The 24,215-nt window shown below is 48.9% G+C and overlaps 2 protein-coding genes across 2 annotated transcripts in view; one reads left to right on the forward strand and one right to left on the reverse strand.

Annotated features, from left to right (window-relative positions):
* Positions 1-2,003: 2,003 nt before the first annotated feature.
* Positions 2,004-14,867, reverse strand: LOC125944407 (nascent polypeptide-associated complex subunit alpha, muscle-specific form-like). The gene is made up of 4 exons (XM_049664861.1): positions 14,673-14,867; positions 7,182-12,202; positions 2,929-3,118; positions 2,004-2,007 (listed from the first exon to the last, which is right to left on the reverse strand). Exons 2-4 carry the CDS (start codon positions 12,178-12,180, stop codon positions 2,004-2,006), a joined length of 5,193 nt encoding a protein of 1,730 aa, XP_049520818.1. The 5' UTR covers positions 12,181-12,202; positions 14,673-14,867.
* Positions 14,868-20,733: 5,866 nt separating this feature from the next.
* The window catches only part of LOC119446193 (membrane metallo-endopeptidase-like 1), an 87,144-nt gene continuing 83,662 nt past the window's right edge, over positions 20,734-24,215 (forward strand). The window contains exons 1-2 of the mRNA XM_037710554.2: positions 20,734-20,853; positions 22,604-23,022. Coding sequence (XP_037566482.2) covers positions 22,658-23,022 — 365 coding nt within the window. The 5' untranslated portion in view covers positions 20,734-20,853; positions 22,604-22,657. The remainder of the gene's footprint in view (positions 20,854-22,603; positions 23,023-24,215) is intronic.

Consider the following 24,215-nt stretch of genomic DNA (forward strand, 5'->3'; position numbering starts at 1 on the left):
AGCCTTCTCCTCCCCTTTCCGCCTCATGGTTCTGCTGTACCCTCCTCCTCCGCTTTCCTCCTCGCGTCTTTCATCTGCACTCCGTGTTCGCTTTCATCTTTTGCTGTGCTCGTCCGTTCGGTTACGCCGACGCCGACGCTCGCTGCAAGAACGGGCGCCTAAGAGCTGTGCTCTAAAACAATTTGCTGCCAGTGCGATCCGAACCCACAACCTCCGCGTTGCGCGTGCATCGCACTACCTATTGTGCTACGACGGCGGCGGTTCCCACGCCCACATTTTTGGGTATTCATGTACGTGTAACCCAGGCAGCGTTAGCCCGTGCCGATTGTGGCCATGGCGGCGGATGTGGAGCATCCATTTGACCAATGACGTCACGTAGTACGTGAACTTTAAGAGCAGGCAGCTCCCCAATAAACCCTCGTATGCCCAACATATTCTTGTCAAGCCCAATCCAGTTTTATGCAATGTGTATCTCGCCGGCATCCCCCCCCCCCCCCCCTCCCGTTTCCGTGGGCCAATCCTGAATATGACGCAGTCTGAAAAATGCGGGCCGACCTGCCACTGAGCCCACTAGGTATGTGCCGCTCTTCAACGAACCTCTTTGACGTTCAACTTGGGTCACTGGGTACCACGCAACAACAACAACAAACAACACCTACGTATAGTGACATGTACGTAATGCCTCCCATGACGTAGACGACAACTGGAGTTGCCCAGGGAAACGCAGCAGCCAAATGCGTGCGGGCTCACGTACAGACTTCGTCGCTTTCCCGGCTGAGCAGCAGTGCGGCGGCCGTCACGAAGGCGAACAGGGCGAAAGACAGGGCGATGACTGGCGCCGCAGAGTCCAGAGTGCTCCTCACGGTGCTGCGCAGGGAGGTATGCTACATACTGAGAGATCTGATCACCAATTACCAACGCACTCGATCGCTCTTCAGACAATCGAAGTTCGGTCATTTGCGGAGTGGTCAGCTTCGTTTACGTGAAATCGGCGCGAGCGAGTTGGATCAGAAGTCGAGCTGACCCATCACGAACGAACTGCGTTTTGGGCACGGCTCGCTAACATGCCTCTTCCCGCCTTTCCAGGCGAGACTGGTATCAATGCTTTTTCTAGATTCCACATGCTAGCATTCGGCACGATAAGCCAACTCGACCCACCTTTGCCGGGATCATGTAAACGTAGCTATTGTAAGAGACAAGAAGCAACGTATCGCAAGCAAACGTACACAGAGAAAAATGAGCTGTATTAGTAAACTATACTTCTAGAATAATATATATATATATATATATATATATATATATATATATATATATACCCTCATAGGATCCCATGTATACATATGGAGGATCCCATCATACCTAGCCTTATTGCTACACGACGTCATCAAAACTTCGCGCACTGTCACGACGTCACGTTAATGTGGATGATACCAGGTCAGGCGTTTCGAGATCAACTTTAGTATTAAAACTAATCATGTTCTAAGTGTTTCCCAGCCTTAATACTTGCTAAGCGTTATCATGTTACGTGCCAGAAAGGTGCGGGCAGTTTCTCATAACTCGGGAAATACGTCCCGTCAAGTAAAACAGCGCAGAAAGTGAAGACGGACGGAAAGGAAGAACCACACACACAGACACCAGAAAACGCTCACTACAATCTTGGTTTTCTGCGCTGTTTTACCGTCACAAACGGCGTTGAACCAACGGAGTACAGCGCGGCTCACTTCTGAAAAGCAGGCGTCAGTGCTCCTTTAGAGGGACCCTAATGTGAATCATTAAATCAGTACACACAAAAAATATTCTTTCAAAATTATATTTTCGTTAATTTCTCCATAATAGGACAATTATTAAAATGGGAAATTAAGGTCCACGTTTTCTTTTTTCTGTTGTTTAAATTTTATGCTGGAGTCCCAGCGTCGGTACGTCAGTGTGACGTCACGAATTTCAAAGCGTCATTTTTTTTTTTTTCGTATTCGGGCTCTCTTAGAATACAACGTAGTCGACTTTCACCTGTAAAACATCATTTTAGACCTGGGCAGACGTTATCGAAATTCATGACGTCACGGCACGAGCTGGTTCAAGAATTCCAAGGCGGCGGCGCCACCTGTCTTTATTTCTTTTCTTTTTTTATTGCCTTTTTTTCTGGCTTACCAAGAGTCTTCGCATGAAAAGAGTGACGTTGTTTTTTGTACCTTAGAAAGCTCAAATAGGGGGAAAAAAATAAAGAGAAAACGATGCTTTAAAATTCGTGACGTCACAATGACGCACCGAAGGTGGAATAAAGCGCCCTTAGCGTTGATGCACCCACGCTGACGCCTGGTGGCACGTCTCCTCCATCACGACTACCAACGTCGATGACCATGAGCAACCGTCGTGCATATGGAAGCTGCACTACGCTGCACACGCTAGCGCAACGCGAAAGACGAAGTACGTAACTGACACACTAATACAACGCGCAAGACAAAGCACGTAACTGAATCGTCACCGAGTCAAATCAGCGCGTACAGCGCGTCGTAATTGCAGCCTCCGCGATCAACTTCAGAAACATTTTCAGAGCTAATTGCGGAGGCCACGCTCCGCTGTGCTGAGTACGGTGAACGCCACCTAGGTGGCGTTGGTAGTGCTTCTTGATGCCAGCGTCCCTTCGAATGCTGGCATCGAGGCGTCGTAGTGCTGAGACCACCGAAGCGTTCACTGTCGGTGCGCGTTAGTGTCATAATGCAGTACTTCTCTTTTCTGCTCGTAGGCGGCGGCACCGCCCCGAGCAAGAGCGCGGGTACAAAAAAAAAACGCTGGCCTTAATTTTCTGCTTTAACAATCGACCTTTCATGGCGAAATTAACAGCTAGCTGAAATAACTTTTCTTTTTTTCCTTTGTAGTGTCCGTTTAAGCCGGTGTAGTACATAGCGCCGAAGCAGCGTCAGCACTCGCCTCACTATGCGCTCGGGCACGCCGGCCTTGCGCTTTCTCGCTTTCGATTCCTTTTCGTCGGTCTCCTTCGGCTCTTCGGCGGCCGACGGAGGCGACGCCGATGGAGGCGACGCCGACGGAGGTTGGGCGTGCGGCAACACGGGCACGTTCAGCGGTATCTCCTCTTGCGCCGGAAACATACCGGCCAGCGCTGCGAACAAACGCAGTCACACAGAGGCGTCAGGCGTGGTTTCAGCTCGTTCACGTATGAGACACGCTTCCGACGATGATTTAGAGACGTCGTAGAACACACAACTGTATAGCGCGAGAGGATGATCGACTGTGACGCGAACGAAGAAGGCGCGATGGGACAAACAGCTGGTTTGTTATATAGTTTTATCAGGAACAACTAGAAACAAACAAGCAGGCAGCAAGGAAATGAGCGAGATAAATGTATTAGCACTTGTAAAAGTTCGAAATTATCCTTTCGGTTTCTTTGCCTCTGTTTCTCGTAATCTTGTGCCCCGATTTATTTGTATTTTACGATATCGTGGCATATCAGCCAGGCCCAGGAATTTACTCTACTTGTATACAATGCAAAAAACACTCGTGTACTTAAATTTAGGTGCGCGTTGAGAACCGCAGGCGGTCAGAATTAATCCGGAATACCCCAGTATACGGCGTTCATCATAATCAGATCGTGCACGTTTTGGCACGTAAAACTTCATTATTAAAAAGAAAAAAGGAATTACTTGTATACAGGCAACCACACAGATCTAACATGTCACCGGATATGATTGTGTACTTATATAACTCTCCAGATTTCATCGCGGATTTTCGAACAACTGTTCAAGTTAATCATTTGTAGTGAACGAAGATCAGTCGCGCAGGTAAAGCTCGATCGCCAGGGATGAATACATAGGCACCCGAGGCACGGGCGCGAAATGCGCTTTATATGTATAGCTCATTAAAACACGTTTACTGTGCTAGTTGGTGCATGATTAATCGTGAAAATTGTGGCGCAGCTAAGGACGAGCGACGACAGAAGCAACATAGACAGACGCACTCTATGGCTTATATACATCATGTTGATTACTCCGAAGCAAACTACCGATAGGTCCGGATTGCTTGGGTCACGGCACACCGTCTAATTAAGGACACACCCGACGGTACACTCAGTCACTCGTGGTTTCAATATAGAGCTAGACGCGGTATTGCGCACGCGCAGAGGACCTGAGATGTATGTACGTAGGAGAGCACTGATTGCATCGACCACGCTGCTCGGTCCGCGATACAGTGAAAGTCGCCTTCAGAAAGGGGAAAAAAAAAAAAAAAACAGTCGAGCCACTGTTTATACACTTGGTCCCGATCACGCCCAAGCAATTCAGTGTTTGTATAGAGTATGCGGGGCAGGAATAAAAAGAAAGGTAATGTCCGCCAGTTCTTTTGTTGAAAGTCAACTCATGAGCCGTAACTTCAAAGATGCTCAGTACCTGCGCGTCACCGTTCTTGCTATATTGTGGCGAATTGCGGCGTCAACAGCTCGTCTGCAGTGTGCTTGTGTGAGACGCAATCGGCTGGCACTGAGCCAGGTCCAGCTTGTCTGCGGAATGGGTCAGCGATACCAGTCCTGTCGCGTGAATCCAGCTTAAAGGGGGTTAAATATCCGTGCATATGGGTGTAGAATAATGCTGGCCGGAAAGATACATCGCGCAATTTATGTAAAGCAAAAAAGAAAAAAGAAAAACCGGCAGGAATATGCTCGCTTATAAGGCGGAGCTTTCTCTTGTCATGCCGACGTCGTCATACCATCATCATCATCACTCCACCGCTGTCATCCCGTTTTCGTCATGCCGTCATGACATCGACGTCATTCCAGCTTCGTCATTGCATCGTCGCCATGGTGACGTCATCGTCATACGACCATTAACCATCATGTCATTGTCACCACACGATCGTGTTCACGCCGTAGTGGTCGTTCTTTCGTCGTCATTTCAGTCATTCGTATTCCTTCGTCCTCGTGAGTGGGTAAGTGACTTTCCCCGCTATATAGAGAGATAAATTGGTATAGTCAACGCATCGCCCTGTGTCCATCTTCTTCGATGCCCCGTGTTCTGCGCCGTTTGCTCATGCAACCTACCAAGAGGTTCCCGTAACCGCCTTATTGCTCACAGCTCCGGTGTTGCTTTGTTGTGATAAATTCAATAAATCAATAAATTATCGTCCGCTCGAAGCTCCAAAGTGCAAAAAAAAAAAAATCTGCCGGAAGTTCTGTTTTGTATGCTTCCGTCAAAGGGGCGTGCGCCGCGCTGCCTACTGTCTCTGCAGCACGTATATACTAATTGCTCGTTTTATCGTCGCCGTATTTCATCTGTCGTTCTTCGATCCTTACATTTCCTCAGTTCATCAAACTCGAGCCAAGCGTGCGATGACCAAGTGGAGCTTCCGTCGCGCGCTAAAACGAATCTGCCGAATAATGCGAATCTGAGCGCACGTGCACCGTTTCACTGACCTCGGGCAATCACACTATCGACAAGCTGCACAAAAGAACGCGACGCGCCGGAGTACTCTGTGGGCGAAAAGTAAGACTTATGGGGTTTTACGGGCAAAAACCACCATATGATTATGAGGCACGCCGTAACTTGGGGGACTCCGGATTAATTTTGACCACCTGGGGTTCTTTAACGTGCCCCCGATGCACGGCACACGGGAATTTTTTTCATTTCGCCCACATCGAAATGCGGCCGCCGCGGCCAGGATTCGATCGCGCGCTCTCGGGCTTATAGGTGCGCGATGCCAAAGCCGCTACGTCACTATACGGCGGGTTGTGCAAATATAGCAGATCAATTCATAATTATCCGCTTTATGTTTAATATTTAGCGCTTTCAACAATTTATCTTTGCCAAAGAAAAAAAAGAAGGGGGGGGGGGAGCAAGTGCGAAGTTGTGTAGGAGGGTTTGCGATACGAATGGGGGTAGGGAGGTGGAGAAAATACATCTGATCAAACTGAGAATGAACACCGGATAGCGCACCAAAGAATGGAGCCAGAGCCTGAAAAACGCTCCCATGGGTGCGTTTATGCGCAGTGCTGTTGCGCGCAGTGCACATCGCATAGCAGCCACTCGGAAACAAGCAATGCACTGGTTACGTAAGTTGTTTAAAAAATGCATTATTTTAATACAGTACGAAGATAAGTGTGGGACACACAGTATTCACATGCGCTGCTGAGATAAGAAAAATTCAGTGCAGTTCATACGCACGTAATAGATACGCGGAAAAGCCTGCGATATCACGCAGCGTGCAGGTGTGATATCGCAGACCTTGCGCGGTCTTGAATATCGGGTAATATATACCAATGACTGCCAATAAACAACTATAGAGTTTCGTTCAGTAAATATCTTGGCTACTCTAGGCTTAATTACCACTGGAATGAAGTTATCGTTTAGTTATGAACCAAGTGCCAAAATCACAAAGCTTGTCGTTCGTAAGGGCCGTTTGCAATTGGCTGCCCCCCTTCGCCAACATTATGTCCGACATCAAGATTGCCTTACATCTACTTTTATGAACGCCTCTATCGTGAAAACCTCTTTGGGAAACGGGCTTCGGATTCGGAAAGAGGCGGGACTGCAAACAGCAATAACACGCATAAGCTCCGCAAGAGACCAAAAAAGGTAATGTGACAACGGATGGCAAAACGATATCTCACGGGAGCACGGTTTTAACGAAATCGGCATCAGTTATTTTTGTCACAGACATTTGTTTAGAAGTAGACGGCTGAATACTTTCACGCCTGCAGTCGCTCGTGGTGTGCGGTGTTTATTGAGGGCCCTAATATTACGCGAGCTAACAGATCGTCCAAATGAATTCGTTTTGACATTCACAGCCATATTCTCAGTTTATGATCCAGAAGTTCTCAATGTTTACGCTCTAGGAGCTGGTGAGAGATAGAACACAGCCATCCAGCGCGAAATGACCATTGTGTTTCTCGCTAAGCCAATGACGCCGCATACCAGAAACAGTTAATTCAGTTGATTATGTAGCTTCGATTTAACCTCATTCTATTCAGCTCTTTTAACTTATAGAATGCAAAGCTGTGGACAAAGACATAAAAGCAAACGCAAACACAGCGAGCACGACGTATATGTTACACTAGAGGGTGATAACGTCTGTCGCTGACTTTGCGTGACTTCGAAGACCACCATAATTGCGCATTATGGTGGTCTGCTCAATGAAGCACATATCGCAGACAATTGGTTAGGCGTGAAAATACTTACGTGATGCCACGCGGAAGATGCGAGCAGCTACCCGCAGTATAGAGCTCCTGGAGGGCGCTTCGGAGTCGTCGAGGGAGATAGAAGTACCGCCTGGACTGAGACCGCCCTCCGACTCCCAGAAGTTCTGCTCGAGAAGTTCGCGCGACGGTGCTACGGAGATACACTGTTCAGACGGAATCTCCACGAGAGCCGTGCAGGGAATACCTCGGACTTGCGGCGGCGACCCGGCGAAGACGATCTCTACAGGGGGGGACCGGCAGGAGTCGCTGTCCGACCGTGCCACGCGCGCCCGGTCTTCCCGGTCGCATTCTGCTGACCCTTCTCTGTGAGACTCGCTAGCCGCCGCACCGCCACGCTGACCCAAGCCGTACCCCTGGCGCAATTCTCCCGAGGACACGGGCAGGAAAGTGGTTGAACTTCGGTCATCGCGAAGCGTCGACCTGCCGCCGAACGACTGCTCGAAGTCGATAGGTTCGGACGGCAAGTTCATGGCGGCCACCGCCATTTGCAGGTCTTCTTCGGGCGCGTAGACAGGGTACAAGTCTCTGGTCTTCTCCGCTTCCTCATCGATATCGTCGTAGCTTCCCGACGTGGTACTTTCGACGTCAAGTTCTGCGTGTGGTTTCGTTGCGACGGTCTCGACAATCGCCGAGCGCTCCTCGGCCTTTTTGCCAGCAGCTGCCTCGGCGGACTCTCGCCTTCCGGTCGTGCCCTGTCTTGACTGCTGGAAGAGGCCCTCTCCTAAAGACGGTTGAAAGCCACGCGAATCGGACACCGTAACTGCGTGCTCGCTAGCGGTATCTTCGGAACCAGGCCCGGCAACGTGCTGGTCGTGCTTGTCGACAAAAACACCCGGTGTTAAAGCGCTTGTGTAGTCTTCAAGCGTGACTCCTGCTTGCTCGGTCACCTCTTGGCTCTTCCTCGACATGTCGCCGTGGTAGTCAAGGTCAGGTCTCTTGCAACTTGCTGCGGTGGAGCCGTCAGCGGTCAACGAGTCAGACCGGTTTTGTGGACCCATTTTCGGCTCTTTAGGCGTCGGTCCTGCGAACTCGGGGACACCGCCGGGGGTTAAAGAAGTTTCGTCCGGACGGGCACCGGACATTGCAGTACTTGGACGCGCAGTGCTGGGCGTTGAAGTTCTGCGACGCTGTTCGGCCTGTACCTTTTCTCCATGGTCGATGGCAAGATGAAGGTCGTCGCTGGGCGCTGCAGATACCGTGAGCGCAGCCCTTGGAGAACCGACGCTCGAGCTTCTTCGACGCTCCTCATCTTGTATGCTGGCCTCCGCCCAAGATGAGCTCGCAGTTGGTCGTCGTAAAGACTCCTCGAATAAAAATCCAGGTTCCCTGCCCTCTGGTGAGACAGGAGTACTAGCTGACGGCCTTACGCGCTCCTCACCGAAAGGCTCCTGCAAGGCGTTAACCGTTTTGTCGGAAACAGGGGTTAAAGGTTCCGCTCTCTTCTCGGCTTGATCATCGATTACACCTCTCCGTGATGAGTCAATAGTTTGCTCAAGACTCATTCTAGAATCTTCAGTAAAAACTTCAACAGGACTGGCAAAAAGTGCCTCTACAAGCTCTCCCGAAGGTACCTTAGGCTCCGTGGTTTGTGTGTGATCTAACAGCTCCTGTGGCTTACCCAGAAATTCAATCTCTTGCCTGTATTCATGGTCTAGTTCGCTGCCTTCCTTCTTTGGTAGCTGCGGCGTTTCCGCCTGTTGCAGGATGTCTTCATGATCCACCGCCCCACCTTCCTTCTTTGGTGCCTCAATCTGCTCCATTGGTAGCGGTTTTTCCACCTGGTCTAGACTTAGCGAAATTTCTTCCAAATCCGTCTCTCGTGTCTTCTGTTGCTTCTCAGGATGTGTTGTTTGCTTAAGTTCTAAGCCGACCCCTCGAGTACTGTCTTCCTGGGCAGTAATCTCGTAAGGTTGGTCTACAACTTGTCTGGCTGCGCCCGCAAAGTCTGCAGCCTTTGGTTCTCCAGTGGTTTCTAGTAGTTTCTCGCGGCGGTCTTCGGAAAGCACCGCGACATCGATCTCGCTGGATTCGGCGCCTATTTCTCCAAGCTTCTGAGTAATAACCGCGTCAGAAGTGACAGTCATTGAGACACCTGTCTCCTTAGCTTTGTCTGGACCTTTTTCTGTAAGAGGTATTACCGAAAACGAACGCATCATGGTCTGTGTGATTTGATGCTCGGCAACAATACCGGGACCGAGTTCCGTCGATTCGCTATCAGGAGGCTTTTCAGTCGACTGTTGAGCTAAAGTTGCAGGCACTTCGGCTGTTAAGTTTGTGTCGGCAGCCAAACTAGTTAACTGCTCTTGGATGGATGCAAGGTGAGGTGTGCGTCCGTCTGCACTACCCTCAAATTTTGCTGCTTCGATACCAATGCTATCAGGAAGAATGGGTGTTTGACCGACACCAGGAACGGCGGTATTGTCAGCAAGATGATGGGCTTGGACTTTTGCGGAGGGCGTCTCCTCTGTAAGAGCTGCCGCTGCTGCGACTTCAGCCTTTGCTCCAGTAGCCCACGTGGCACTGCCATGGCGATCTACAGCAGAAGGAGGCGCTTGTGCCGGCGGCTTTGGCACCGCGGCTTCGGATATGCTGAAACTAGTTGTGGAGCGCTCAAGCCTTTCGTCGATTGGAGCGAGTGACGGCTGAACAGACGTTGCCATTCCTCTCCAATCCAGCAATGTGGGTGGCATCTGTGGCTGTATGCCAGCCGGTACCTTGGGTGACGCAGTCCCGCTTGCCGTTCGACGTATTGGTGGATGCTCAGCGCGTCCCTCAGCTGACACCTTAGGCGAAGCAGCGCCAGATGCTGTCGGACTGTGGGCAGTAGGCTTCCTGCGTTGCTCGCCTTTTGGAGAGACCGCCCCTCCTGATACTTTCCCTGATGAGGGATGCTTGCGATGCTCGCTCTTCCCCACCTTAGGTGAGGCGCGCCCAGAAGCAGTAGCCGGACTACCAGTCTTCGCGCGTTTACCGTGTTCGGCTGTAAGCGGTGACGCTCCACCTGGCCCGCGGCTTGTCGTTGCCAACTCACCGAGCTGTTGATCTTTCGAGGATATACCACTAGGCGCTAGCGCAGCGATAAAGGACTTGGGGGGCTGTTCTAGGGAAGAAACTGCCGCTATTGCCGATCCGGCACCGGCTGCCTTACCAGGAAGAGCTTCGGTCTGGCTCTTAGACTTGAGAGAGGGAGTCGTCGTTCCGCTCTCAGTCCCTTTCTTGAGGTGTTTTGCGCTGGGCAGCCCATGAGGTTTCGTGCCGACCTGGGTGTGGCTGGCAGCTTGTTGTTTTGGAGGCCTTTGTATAAAAGGCTTTGGCGCGGTAACACCCGATTCTACTAAGCCTGTAGCTGTCCGTTGTTGCTCGTGCGAAGCAATCGCACTTGGCGTGCCGCTGACAGCTGGTTTATCTTTGGAAGCGGCATCAGAGCTTTCCTGAAGGGAGAATCTACGTGCGGGAAGACCACCAGAGAGAGCTGATGCCGCAGCTGTGACTCCAGTAGAACCTAGCACGGCCGAGGTGGAAAGCCCTACTGCGTGTTCTTGATGAGCCGCTTTCTGAGCCGTTGATATATCTCTAGAAGAGCGAAATTGTTCGTGTTTGCTTTCGTATGTTCTCGCCGTCGTGCCGGCCATATCCTTAGGCATGGGAAACGTGGTGCTGCTGGTGGACGTAGCCTCGTAGCCTTCTATGGCGGGTGTTGCGAACGCCTTGAATAAGTCGGCCATCTTTCCCGGGATATTCTGAAGAGAGGATGCCGCGTCGCGCTCCGAAGCCGCCGAAGAAACAGCGCTCTTGAAACTCGATGACTTGAATACGGGTCTGGCATCGTGACCATCAAGTGGTCCAGTATCAGCCGATGACACGCCCACCAGGTGACGCTGGCTGTCGTCTCTAGCAATCGCGCCCGAGTCATCGCTCTCTAGTCCCGTTACTGCCGAGGTGCATGAACTGACGGCGGGAAGGACGTCAGCACTCCAGAACTTGTGCGATTCCAGGGATGTCGCTGACGGTAGGTCTGTAGCGCCGGCAAGGGGAACCGTGGTGTCGAGGGAAGCGCTGACACTTGGCATCGCGAATTCCTGCTGCACCTGAGAAAACCAGTCGTTTCGAAAGACGTCCTCCTCCCCAGTGCGACGTGGTCCCGCTACTGCGTCGCGGGATTCAGCCGAGTCGACATCGACTCGGCTCGACACCACGAACGGTTTTGTCCCTACCGAAGATTCACTGCCCGCGCGTGCCCCGGCCCCAGTGGCTGGCATGCCGACCAGAGATATGTCTGAGCCCTGGGGTGCGCCCGCTTTGGAGGACAGGCTGCGGAACTCCTTGTCCGAATGCGAGTTGAACGACCCGTCCACAGACTGATACTGGCGGACGTCGGAGTACTCGGACGTCTCCGTCGATACCTCGGGCGGGTAGTCGGGTGGCCTGCACGCCGGCGGCACGTGGCCCCCTGGAAGCGCCGAAATGCTGTTCCGCTGCGTCTCCATGACGACTGACTTGTTGGTGCTGAATATGCTTTTGGCCGTGCTCCGGGTCTCCGATGTGTGCGTCCTCTGAAGCTGCACGGCTCCCGGTGGGGGTGACATTCTCGTGAGTGCGGCTGAAGCGGCGGCGTCTGTTTCCGACTTGGAAGACCGATCGTTCTCCAGCCACGATGTGCGGATCTCCTTGGGCAGGCTCAGCGTCAGGCTGCTCTCGGACGGCTCGCGCGAGCTTCTGGGCGGCACGCCGGCATCCGTGGTGGACTCCCGACTCTTGATCATCTCGTTGCTCAGGTTGGACGTAGCCATGGTCTCTTCTTCCTCCTGGACGCTGTCGGACGACTGCACCGCGGACTCGCGCGAGCGCGTTTGGTTCAGCACGGTGCGCCGGACGACACCGCTACCAGTGTTTCGGCTCTCCACCTGCTTGACGTGCACCAGGTTGGTGGTGGTGGCCTGCTTCTTGCGCTGCCTCGACGTCGACGCCAGCTTCTTCATGGTGGCGGTTGTTTCCTTGGCCCTGCGCCACCAGATATGCAATCATCTGTCTAAAGCAGAGAAATACTCGGGCTATAAAGGCAGTTTGAGTGCTGTCTACAGCAGCAGAAGCCGATGTGACAAACGCGACTCATAAACGAGAAACATCGCCGCTTCCCTAAGGCACAAAAGGCTAGGAAACACTTTCGAAGTGCAAAAGAAACGACGTTCGCTTTTGAAAAACGAGTAGATGGGGAGAAGGCATTGCGCAAGTTAATGGGTGTTATTGAACTGAAAAAAAAAAAAAAAAAGCCACGTTCGTATTTCATGCATGTGCTCCCTGTGCCCACGCTTAGCAAACGGAAATCGTACACTGTCGTTCTAAGTAAAGCGCTAATTATCACATACAGGTGTACGCTATGCACTCACAATGGTAATGCACGCAACCAAGGGGCATATTGTGCAAGTGGCTAAGGCTTTACAATTCTGTGCTGCGCTTCGCCGGTTCGAATTGGTCGATATTTCTATATTAGCATATCAGATTCGGTCACGTCACAATATACGTTACACTTTGGGAACATAACGTCACCATAAACTCGGCGAGGTGTCCCTCATGGAAATGTCGCTTCAAAAAGAAAACTGAGTTCACGCCGCTTTAGGGTAGTGACATTGATTCACGTACCCGGTATAGGGCCGCCTCAGCACACCTCCTTTCTTGCGCAGCGAAGAAAAATAAAACATTTGCTAACGGCTTCAGTAAGCGAAACGCGAGCGAACATCAGCCTCCCGCTTTTCTGCGGGCATCACAATGTTGCTATGTGTGCAGCGAGCTCAACTTGAAGAAAAATGTGTTTAGAATACGGCCTTGAAGCACGCTCTCTGACGGTTTATGTTTCGTTGACGTCGTAGCCTTGGCGGCGCGTGAAGTAAATTAGCGGGCTTCGTTATCATATTCATGCAGATGATGTTTATGAAGCGGTGTAGATAGATAGATAGATAGATAGATAGATAGATAGATAGATAGATAGATAGATAGATAGATAGATAGATAGATAGATAGATAGATAGATAGATAGATAGATAGATAGATAGATAGATAGATAGATAGATAGATAGATAGATAGATAGATAGATAGATAGATGGGGGGGGGGTCTGGCCGTACAAGGATGTGCGAAGCGTAAAAAACAAAGGCTAATATTAAGCGATAAGAGGGAAGGAAGAGATGTGGCGAGACAGGGCGGATGATTGATTAGAATTAGAATAGAGAAACGCATAGTGAAGGGGAAGTACTTTATTTTCCCCGGGTCTCCATGGCATGGTCGAGGCAGCCGGTTGCGGGATTTGAAAGGTATATTCAAGGGACCATTTAATCGTCTTGACGCAATGTTTTCATTGGACCTCTTCTTAGTTATAGACCTTGTGTTGGTTCGATTGAATCTGGTTTACCAAAGACGTTGTAGTCCTCGTGATTCCTTCTCCACGTGGTATTTCTTAATCCCTCCTTCATTTTTCGATCCTCGTCTGCCATATGTGCTTTGTAAATTCTTTCTGTAGTATAAGGGCTTCGATGACTGTATCTTCCCCTGTCAGACAGCACGCACGTTAAGACTCCTGACTTGTAGGCCCAGCAAATTATAACTGACAAAAGACGAGTGTGCTGTGCGCAGCCATGCCGCAGCTGTGATCCGCCGGAATTATAATGTAGAAGTGCCTACTGGCTGGCTGAAACAGCGGAAGCGGATGTGACAACTGACGCTTATAGACGGGCGCCCCTCTCTTCGATGTTATTTTCACGTCGCCCAGTCATCCAGCGCATAGCGTTTCATGCAATAATTACTGTATGAAACGCTATGATCCAACGTATTCACTCTAGCTGCGCAGCGGAAATGTTGTGACGTCGATGGTTTGCGCGTCGCTACAGAGACGCACGCGCTGATGCGTAACACGCATTTGAATGTAGCGCCCGTAATTCGTAACCCGGCAATACCTTTACCGTATTTGTTGCTGGGAGGCTGCTTCGCCTTATGGAGATAGACACAAGTAATCTATAACTTATCTTAAAGATACCCAACGTGCCGCTCTGCCTTGACCCTCCTTTTTATTTTTTAGATAATCTGTACTGTTACACACAGCGGGTAGGCAACAACAGTTGATTAAAAGCGTTAATGCCCGAGTCCGCAGATTCTCCTACCACACACTGCGAAGCTGCGCCTAAATGCATGGGCTTACTGGCTGAAGACTATCTTAAGACAATTTTCGGGTTTGAGGCAGTCAGTGGCGCTCTACCGTAAAGCTTTCACTCGTTCACGAACCAACTACACCGCCGACAGTCAATTGTCGCTAATCTTTAGGAGACCGCCTCCGCACATGTCAGCCCGCTCTCAGCGTAAACTTAGTTTCTTCGGGTCGTATACCGTTCGCTCGAACTGCTTCGTGACGGACATCGACTTACATAACAGCGTGCGGCAGCTTGTCATTGTTATATTGAACACATGCGGTTCTCTTCTCTCACCTCGCTGAAGAGAAGTGTATCAGTCACGACGTGACCGACGGAGCGAAGGCGTTCGAGGTGGGTAGCAGGTGGGCCGGGCCTCCCTAGCGGCAGGGCCCGCCTGGACGCGTGTTCGGCGTCCGCAGGGATAGGACGAGCACGTCTCAGGCGGGCTCCAGCGACCAGGCAAAAGGGCGCCGCCAGGTCGCCATTGCGGCGGCCGCGCCGCCTCCTCTTTCTCTCAGCGCCGCGGGCCAGTGATGTGAGCATCGGTATTGAGATCAATCGCTGAGAAGCGTTACAAACGCTGCATCGTCATCATCATCATAATCAAACAATTGTTGGTATTCAGTAAAAAAATATGGTCCATACCCATTATAGGCAATTGACCTATAGAATTGAAGGGATTACTCCAAGTGTAACAATCGGAAATTAGATTTTCAGAACTGACAGAGAGTAAATGTTGTGTAAAGACGAAGTTATAACAGGTTGTTAAAATGAGAAGAACAGTAACGGCAAAAGTTAGCAACCACGTAATAAAAAAAATTATGGTTAATCCCTCTTTCAAAGGAATCGGTAGAACACGAAAGTGAAACGTGTCTTCACAGAAGCTGTTGCATGTTTGCTTCGTGAATTCACGGTCCGCTGCAGCGAAAGGGGCACGATTTGCGGGCCGGCAACCGTGTTGCAGCTTTGCTTGGCACGCGGCGTCCTGTTGGCGAGAGGCGTTGAGCTTCGGAGTCGCTTAGGCGACGGTACGAACATTTTGGTCCGATTCCATAGTGTCTTGGGCAGCCATTTGTTGCGTCGCACTCAGCTTTAGGAATGCCAGTGGCAGAATTCGCAGGGTGCGCCGCGAACGTGCGAACGCGTTCTGCTTCACGCTGGTGTGTCTCTCGCCGGACCAAAGCGAGATTCGCCCGTCGACGCCGTTGCCCAACTGCGCCGCTTAGCGCAGCAGTTTCCTCAGTTGTTGCCATCGCAAGCGAAGCAGTAGGCGGCGTGTAAGCACTGCTGATGCATGTCGAAGCTGCACTCCGTGGGCGGCGAGGTTCCACAGGTTAATCCGTTTGTCTTTTTCAAAGATAAACAATGTGCTGAAAGTGCTTCCGCTGCACTGTGACTACCGTAGCGTTCGCTGTCGGCGCTCGTAAGTGCCACGAGGCAGTACTTCGCTTCACCGCTCCTAGATGGCAGCGCCACCCCTGTCAACAAAAGTCAAAGGTGTCCTTAGCTATCGCTAGAGACGCGAAGGCGAAAGCCTTGTAAAGCCTACTGTAATTCACCATAATTCACCCTAATTCACCCTAAACGAACCTTAATCCACATTAATCTACCTTAATCTACTTTCATCCACCTTGATCCACCTTAATCAACATTAATCCACCCTAATCGACCTTACTCCAGCGTAATACACTCTTATCCACCCTAATCTACAATATTCTCTTTAATACATCCTCATACACCCTAATGCACCTTAATATACCCTAATCTTCCTTCATCCCCCTTTCTCCGCCCTAATCCTTCTTAATCCAATCGCTAATCAGTCATTAACTTTGCTAATCGTCACGTGATTTATTATGTACCTCACAACGCTACCTTGAAACAGAGATCTAAGGCTTTTGCCTTAAAGCTTGTATTACTCGTTGGCGTCGAGCATCAAATTCGTTACATCCTGTAAAGGAAGTTCATCGCCGACCCCGGCATAAAACACTTTCCTGTGAAAATGGAAAAATGGAGTGAGAGAAAGCAGATGCATATTTAATAGAGTAAGCGGTTGGATGCTTGCTGAATAGAGTGTGTTCTACGAGAAAGTTTTGAAGTCTTTATTTACAAGGCTGTGCAAATATCTTTGTGTACTTAGATGTATACGTGCTCGTCAAAAAACCCCAGGTGGTCAAAAAAATGGAGGACGCTTAAGTTTCCCCTTTAAGAGTGGAACACGATAGCGTTATCGGGCCCCGTTCGCATCGCATGTTTGTTTCAGTGAGATTCACCGCATACAGAACGTGGGAAAGCCAGCTTACAAAGACCAAGCTTACACCGATCCCCTTAAAGTTGGCTTCAGTTTTAGACAGAAATGCAGTGCTGGGAAGACGTTTTTTCCGGGGCAATATAAGTCGTCTTATTATAAAATGTGAAGGCCCTAGCACCTTTTTAATTATTGTATTAATTGTTTGCTATCGCCCCGACGCGCGCGCGTGTCCAAAACGCATTAGGCAGGCGAAGTCCCAATTTCACCTACCGAGGATGCGAGTGCCATCTGGATAGCATTTTCGCAAATAAATTACCCGAGCAGACCGGGTTGGGTTGGTATAAATGCTGGAAAAGGGGTTTGTGTTTGAGTTTCCTCGTAAGAGAATTATGTTTTCTCGTACATTCAAATTACAATCCGACGCCATCATTCTCTGTATGTTGTGGTTAAGTCGTACTTTACCATTTTTTGACGAATTTCATTGTGAGAAATTCAATTTTTGGTCACCAAACCCTGCACCATGTGGAGGGCATGCGCGGTCGGGGTGGTTCGGGATGATTTTCTCTTTCGCTAACTCCTTGCGCCATGCGGAGCGCCTGCGCGGTCGGGGTGGCTGGAGATGATTTTTTCCGCCATGGATGCCGACGCCGACGCCGGATTTTCTGCGACATGGGGCCCATAACGCTATCGCGTTAATATCCGATGTCCTCCACTGCGGCATGCCTCATTATCAAGTAGTGGTTTTACCCGCCGCGGTACCATACTGGCTACGATGTCGCGCTGCTAAACTCGAGGTCGCGGGGTCGACTGCTGCCCGGAGGGCCGTGCTTTGATTGGGATGAAATGCAAGAACGCGCATGTGCTCTATAGATTAAGGTTCACGTTAAAAAACCCAAGGTGATCTCTGACTGCCCGTGTACCGAAGGATCGACAAGCACTGCGCCCTAATCATCTGAGAAACACTGCACTACTGGAAGCCCCTCTCCCGGCTGTAGAAGCGCCAAAGCATCACGTGACCGGTTTCCACCCCCATCCAGTCTGCTATAAACTACAAACTGCTATAAAGTGCTATAACCACTGACAGAATTATAGGTCTTCGCATTTAGGCAGTGGTGGCGGCGGCGTATGCGGTGGTATATACGCCATCTAACTTTTTCTTTACCGGGCCTATAGAAATTCATCAATTTGATTGACAGTTTTTCTACACTCTTGCTAAACATTTCCGTTGGAATACTTCTAGGCGCGCCATTTGTACTCTCCGAAATGACGACTTAACTTTAACTATTGGGCAGATTCGACAATTTCTGGCAGACTGGGGAGTCTGAAAAAATGAAACTTCGACTGAAGGTATCGTCGAAACTAGAGCTCTTCTAGTGCATTTGCGCTTTGGTCAACTTCGCAATAAAATAAATTAATTATGGGGTTTTACGTGCCAAAACCACAATATGATTATGAGGCACACCGTAGTGGAGTACTCCGGAATAATTTGACCACCCGGGGTTCTTTAACGTGCACCTAAATCTAAGTACACGGGTTTTTTCGCATTTCGCCCCCAAAAGAAATGTGGCCGCCGTGGCCGAGAATCGATCCCGCGACCAAGTCCTTAGCAGCCCAACACCATAGCCACTAAGCAACTACGGTGGGTGACTTAGCAATATAATTTTTAAATGACAGCAGCAGCGATGACACAGAAGCTTGTGTATGGTTGTCTAATTTTCCGACCCGACGTCCTGGCTGTTCTAACGATGTCTTAAACGACGGTAGATGCTCATGGGTGCGGGTTATTTTCGTTACAGTGTTCGACTAATATCAAGGGCAACTTTATTATTTCCACCAAATAGTGCGTTTATATATCAGCGTTTCCACAGCGTATTATCATCAAACTAAAAGTCACGTAAGGATACTTAAGTGACTGTCAACAGTTTTATCAATTCTGGGGTTCTACGTGCCAAAACCACGATCTGATTACGAGGCACGTCGTGTAGTGGGGGACTCCGCATTCATTTTTAACCACTTGGGGTTCCTTTCCTTAAACGTACACGCAATGCAAGGTATACACACGGGCGTTCTAGCATTTCGCCCCCATCGAAATTCGGCCGCCGCGGCGACTGGGATTCGATCCTGCGACCTCGTGCTTAGTAGCGCAACGCCGTAGCCGCGAAGCAACCACGGCGGCGGTTGCTGCTTAAAGAAATAGCCGATGAGTGAGTTCTGTGCAGACAGGCTCATTCTGGAAGCACGAGAATGAGAGGGACAAAAGAGCAAATTATCTGCTTCAGTTTTGGTAAAACACTGAGTCTGCAGCCAGAATTTGCTGCAAACCTGGCCCGCAGCCGCGGGTTCGCGCGTATACTTATTGCGGAATAAATGCCGATGTTTCAGCGTTACACGCAACTTCATTTATTATTTCTCAAAACTGTGCAAGTTGGTTACTGCAATCGTGAAAGATGTTATAAAGAGCGCTAAACGGACAACACTGGGAACACGACCCGTGGCCGTTCCGCTTCTTCTCTCGTTAATGTGTGCTTGTATTTGTGCGAATGCATCCAGTTCTTACAGTGTAATCTTTATTAATCTTTATTTATTTTCTGTCGCGCTTCAGTTAATCTTTCAAGGAGCTAGAAAAAAAATACGTAAAGGGGCTCGCCTTCTATATAATCGATAAGCGACGACGGCGTAAGAAAGGAAATCGCCCTCTTAAGCAATTTCAATTGCAATGCAAAGAGATTGCTGTAATGTTGTTGTTGTTGTCACCTTCAACTTATGGCACATACCCACGAGGGGATGGATGAGCTAATTTGACGTTACCCTTCTTCTTTCTCGGAAAATGCTCATGCAAATTTCGAGTTTTGTTTCATTCGCCTTCAAGCAATCCTGCATGATTTCTCTTCTGTTGCTTTTCTTTAACTCCTTTATTGCATTCTATTTATTCTGTTTATCTTACTTTAGTTTAAGTACTCTGTCCGATTCTTCGCCGATCCCCCGTCGTGAGGATGTACCATAGTATGAAAATTATCCTCATCATTATCATGCTAAGTATCTTGAGGAACTGGACAGTTTTTGTTGTAATGCTTGCCTGCAATGCTTCCCTGTAAACCGATAGGCCGCGTAATAAAACAAAAAGCAGAGAAATAACTGATCCCTGTGGTACTCCTCTCGTCTGTTTATATGTGCCCGGTGTCACCCCATGCTTGAAACAAAAGAATTGTCTACCAGGAAGGAACTCTTGTATCCAGGCCACTATATAATCTGGAACAGCACAGCTTGCTAATCTAAGAAATTAAAATTCCGTGTTCGACACTGCCATAAGCTTTTCATATCAATAATCAAACTTACTAATACTGAGACATCTCCTGATAGTCCTGCGAGACGAATGCGGCTTTCTAAATCAGCGTGAGTTGACAATATGGAACATTGAGGCCTAAATCCTATTTGTCTCGAGCACAGATTACCCCGAGGAGTAAATTTATTGAGCCGGACATGTATTACTTTCTTTACAATTTTGACCAGATTCGAGGACAGGGCAATTGGCCGAATGTTGTCCAAGACAAATCCGAGGTTCTGATTTTTAAGTAATTTTTAAGTAAAGCACAATTTTCGCAATTTTCCAAGAGTTCGAAATTCATGTATATTGTGGTGAACAGTTAACTTATTCAAATGCTCATTAGGGAAATAATTAAACAATAGTTTAATCATAGCAGTTGTGATACGGTCTGGTCCAGGAGCCGATTGATGTGTATTAGGATGACATCGGATAATTCCAGCATGGTTGCTTCTACAAACTGTGATGTCGAACTTTTAAACCTCCTAGGTATGGGACACTGCGAAGAAAAGCGCGCTTCAAGTCCTTTCGCGATATCATCTAGTGAATCCGCCGCTTCTTTGGGGGTTTGGTTTGGTTTGGTGCCTGGGAATATGGCTCAACCCACTACGGAGGGTGGTATAGTAGGATAAATAAATTGGGCGGTAGTAGGATAAACCAGCAGTAAACTGAAATGGTGTTTTGTAGATTCAAGAGGAGATATATTCATGTGGATTCCGTAGGGATATATATGTTCGTTGCCTGCCGGCTGATCCATCGTGAAAGAGGAGAAAAACGCCACGCACGTGCGATCCGCGAACGTGGCGGCCCGCTTTCGCCGCACGTTCGGAGGCCGAACATTTTTGTACGTTGCCGGGGCTCGCCTCGTCGCTGGAAATCGACGCCGGCTTCGACGCCTTTGCATGGTGAGCGCAGCCCTCGCGGTAGAGAAAGACGTCGCGTCGCTGCTCGCACGTTTGCCCCCCGCTGTTGTATCTACGAGTCCGCGCTGTTCTCGCACGTTCACATTCGCAGCTGAGGTGTAAGGGTTGATCGGCCGACCATATCTATCCCAAGACGCTCTAGTGTCTTTAGACAAGCTTCGTGTTTGTAAACAAGAAAAAACTATGACGTCGCTAGCGCAACAGGCCCGCTTGGACAGAATAAAAAAAAAAGAAACACTTTGCGATTTCTCGACGAGACACTTCGATTCGTGGCCGCCGTAACTCGCGGCATAGCTTCTTCTTTACCCGCTGTGGTTGCTCAGTGGCTACGGTGTTGTGCTGCTGAGCAGGAGGTCGCGGGATCGAATCCCGGCCACGGCGGCCGCATTTCGATCGGGGCGAAATGCGAAAACACCCGTGTACATGGATTTAGGTGCACGTTAAAGAACCCCAGGTAGTCCAAATTTCCGGAGTCCCCCACTACAGCGTGCCTGCCTCATAATCAGATCGTGGTTTTGGCGCGTAAAACCCCATAATTTAATTTTTTAGATTCTTTTTTTTTTCTTTTTCTGTAGGACGATAAAAGGCTCAGGACCAATAGAATAACACGTACCTGCCAGAATCGGCAGGTTCGCGGTAGGCGACGGTAGGTAGCTAAGACGACATAGCCTGAAGCAGGTATGTCGATGGCGATCCGCTCATTAGGGCGCGCCCACTGTGAATAGCAGTGATCCCATGGTGTGCCGAGTGTCGCGGCGACTGGTCGAGCATTTGTTAGAACATCGCACGCACTGCGGCGTGCTTTAAGGTGCATTCAGTTTGTCCGCTTTTACGAAAATTGGCCCTTCGATATAGTTCTGTTCATGTATACAGTCAAGTGCAAAAGTTTACGGACCACGGGATCTCGGAAAATGGTCAATTTCCGAGCAGCCTTTAACAGCATAGTCAGTAAAACTGAACGTCACAATGTCGTTCACATGTACTGGTAGAGGCTGTAAATGCGAATACTAAGCTGCGTTTTTTGTGAGGCTGCGCAGATGTTCAGCCTTTTCTCAGATCTTTCTCAGAGCCAGGTTGTAGCGGTAAATGTGAACGGCTTGCAGAGTATACTATGAGTGGTGCGTGATTTCTAATTGATTCCAGAATTAACTTTTAAATTCGTTTCATTTGCAATATTGGACTTGCAGTTTTTTGTACGCCCACATTGCACAATCATGCGCACGCGCTTCTTAAGAGTATTTCCATCGACTTGTACGCCATGCTGCATCGAACATGTCGCAGAAGGCATGGTTGCGTGTATGTAGAGCTCACTGATCCACGCCTTCTTTTCAATTGGTCAGTTTATTTTTCACTTGTGGTGCCCTTTACTTATATTGGGCATTGTTTTTCTGACGGTACACTTTTACTCTGCGCTTTATGCAACAGTTAGCCGAATTATTTATTATCTGTATCAAGGGAAACTGGGCCGCTGAGGTTAATGTTTCCTAATGTATTTCAGGTGTCTCATTGTGTTGCGTGATAGTAATTCGCTCGAGATTATTTATTACTCTAGTTCCCCAATTTCTCTGATTCTTGTTACCAAGGTCAAACAATGTACATATATTTTTTTACATGCTGAGGTGCACTATACGTAGCACTATAGCTGTTCATATCTACTTATGAATGAATGAATTTTGATATACAAAGTAAAACAAACGTACGAATACAACGTATTTTTTTAACTATCATGCAGTAATCGGACAATTGGCACACCCTGGAACCGGAGGCGCGTTAAAGGCGTTCCAAGATGCCTGAAGAAGAAGACGATGACGATGCCAAGAAGAAGGGAAAGAAAGCCTCGAAAGGAAAGAAGGGCTCCAAAGGCAAGAAGGGCTCCAAGGGCAAGAAAGGTTCCAAGGGCAAGAAAGGTTCCAAGGGCAAGAAGGGCTCCAAGGGCAAGAAGGGCTCCAAGGGCAAGAAAGGGTCCAAAGGAAAGAAAGAATCCAAGAAGGGCTCCAAGAAAGGCTCCAAAAAAGGATCTCCGAAGAAAAAAGGGGGGTCCAAGAGCGCGTCTCCGGAACGAGAATCGGGAGCGGCGACACCTGCGTCTAAGTCGCCGTCACCAGCACAGCAGCCGGCGGGACCCGTGCTATCTGTCGACTGGTCAAAGAGGTGAGGCTTCACTCGTTGGGCTCCCCCTCACATACGGGCCACACTACACTCTCACTCACTCACTCTTACTCATTCATTCACTGATTCACTCGCTCTCACTTATTTACTCATTTACGCATTCACTATTTCACCCAACTTAACCACAATAGCTCAAGCAAACAGTAACTCTCACGCACTCGCCAACTCACTGACTCTCACTCATTCACTCGCTGAGTCACTCGTTCTCACTCATTTACGTAGTAACTCTTTCGCCACTCACCAACTTATACTCACTCGCTCACCAACTTTCACTCACTCACTCACTCACTCACTCACTCACTCACTCACTCACTCACTCACTCACTCACTCACTCACTCACTCACTCACTCACTCACTCACTCACTCACTCACTCACTCACTCACTCACTCACTCACTCACTCACTCACTCACTCACACCTGAGTGACTCACGTAATCGTTGGAGTCGTTGGGTAGCATTTGTTGACAGTTTATCATAATTCATGACCAAAGGGCATATATTTTAACACTTAGAAGATTCATAAATTTTTAAAAAGCATTCGATAATAGAAATCTAGAGACGTTGTTAAAGAAACTCGCAAATTCAGGGGTGTCTTTTGATAAATTTATCAACAGCTATTTCCTGCCCCATGAACACATAACGATGACCAATTGATCCGCTGCACCATTGCCATTTCTCCTAAATACATAGCTGAAATTGTTTCCCTTGTTTTATTCTTTCACTCTTTGTCTTATGTGATGTACTTGTCTTGTGGTGTGTAGTTAGGCTGCTATTATCGTGTTGCCAATGTGAATTTTGGTTTAGGGGGTACCGAACCTGACCAGCCTATTTTGTGCTCTCGACAACTGTACATTTATGCACTGTTGCCAAATCAACTTTGTACTTTGATGTGGAACAGATTTACAGCATATTACGTTCTGTTCGCTACTAATAGCTACTTTCAAAATTTGCAGGGAGCTTTCTCACCATTTTAAAAGATGCCGGGAAAAAATTCAACCTTACGCGTCTTTTTGCTTCATTCTTTTTATTTTTATAACTCTCGCGGTCATTAACTAACTTGAGCAACGCTACAGGAATGCTTGGTTACTTTTGAAACACCGCCGTGGAGCTTCACAGAAACGTCATCAGGAAACGTAATCTGCCCGACTCGTTAAAAAAAAAACTAAAAAAAAAA

Source organism: Dermacentor silvarum, chromosome 3, assembly GCF_013339745.2.
Source record: "Dermacentor silvarum isolate Dsil-2018 chromosome 3, BIME_Dsil_1.4, whole genome shotgun sequence".
NCBI lineage: Eukaryota > Metazoa > Arthropoda > Arachnida > Ixodida > Ixodidae > Dermacentor > Dermacentor silvarum.

Coding starts and splice junctions, on each gene's coding strand:
- LOC125944407 (XM_049664861.1), bottom strand. CDS start 12,180: ATGAAGAAGCTGGCGTCGACGTCGAGGCAGCGCAAGAAGCAGGCCACC. Junction 3,119..7,181: donor CATCTTCCGCGTGGCATCAC/GTAAGTATTTTC, acceptor GTTTGTTCGCAG/CGCTGGCCGGTATGTTTCCG.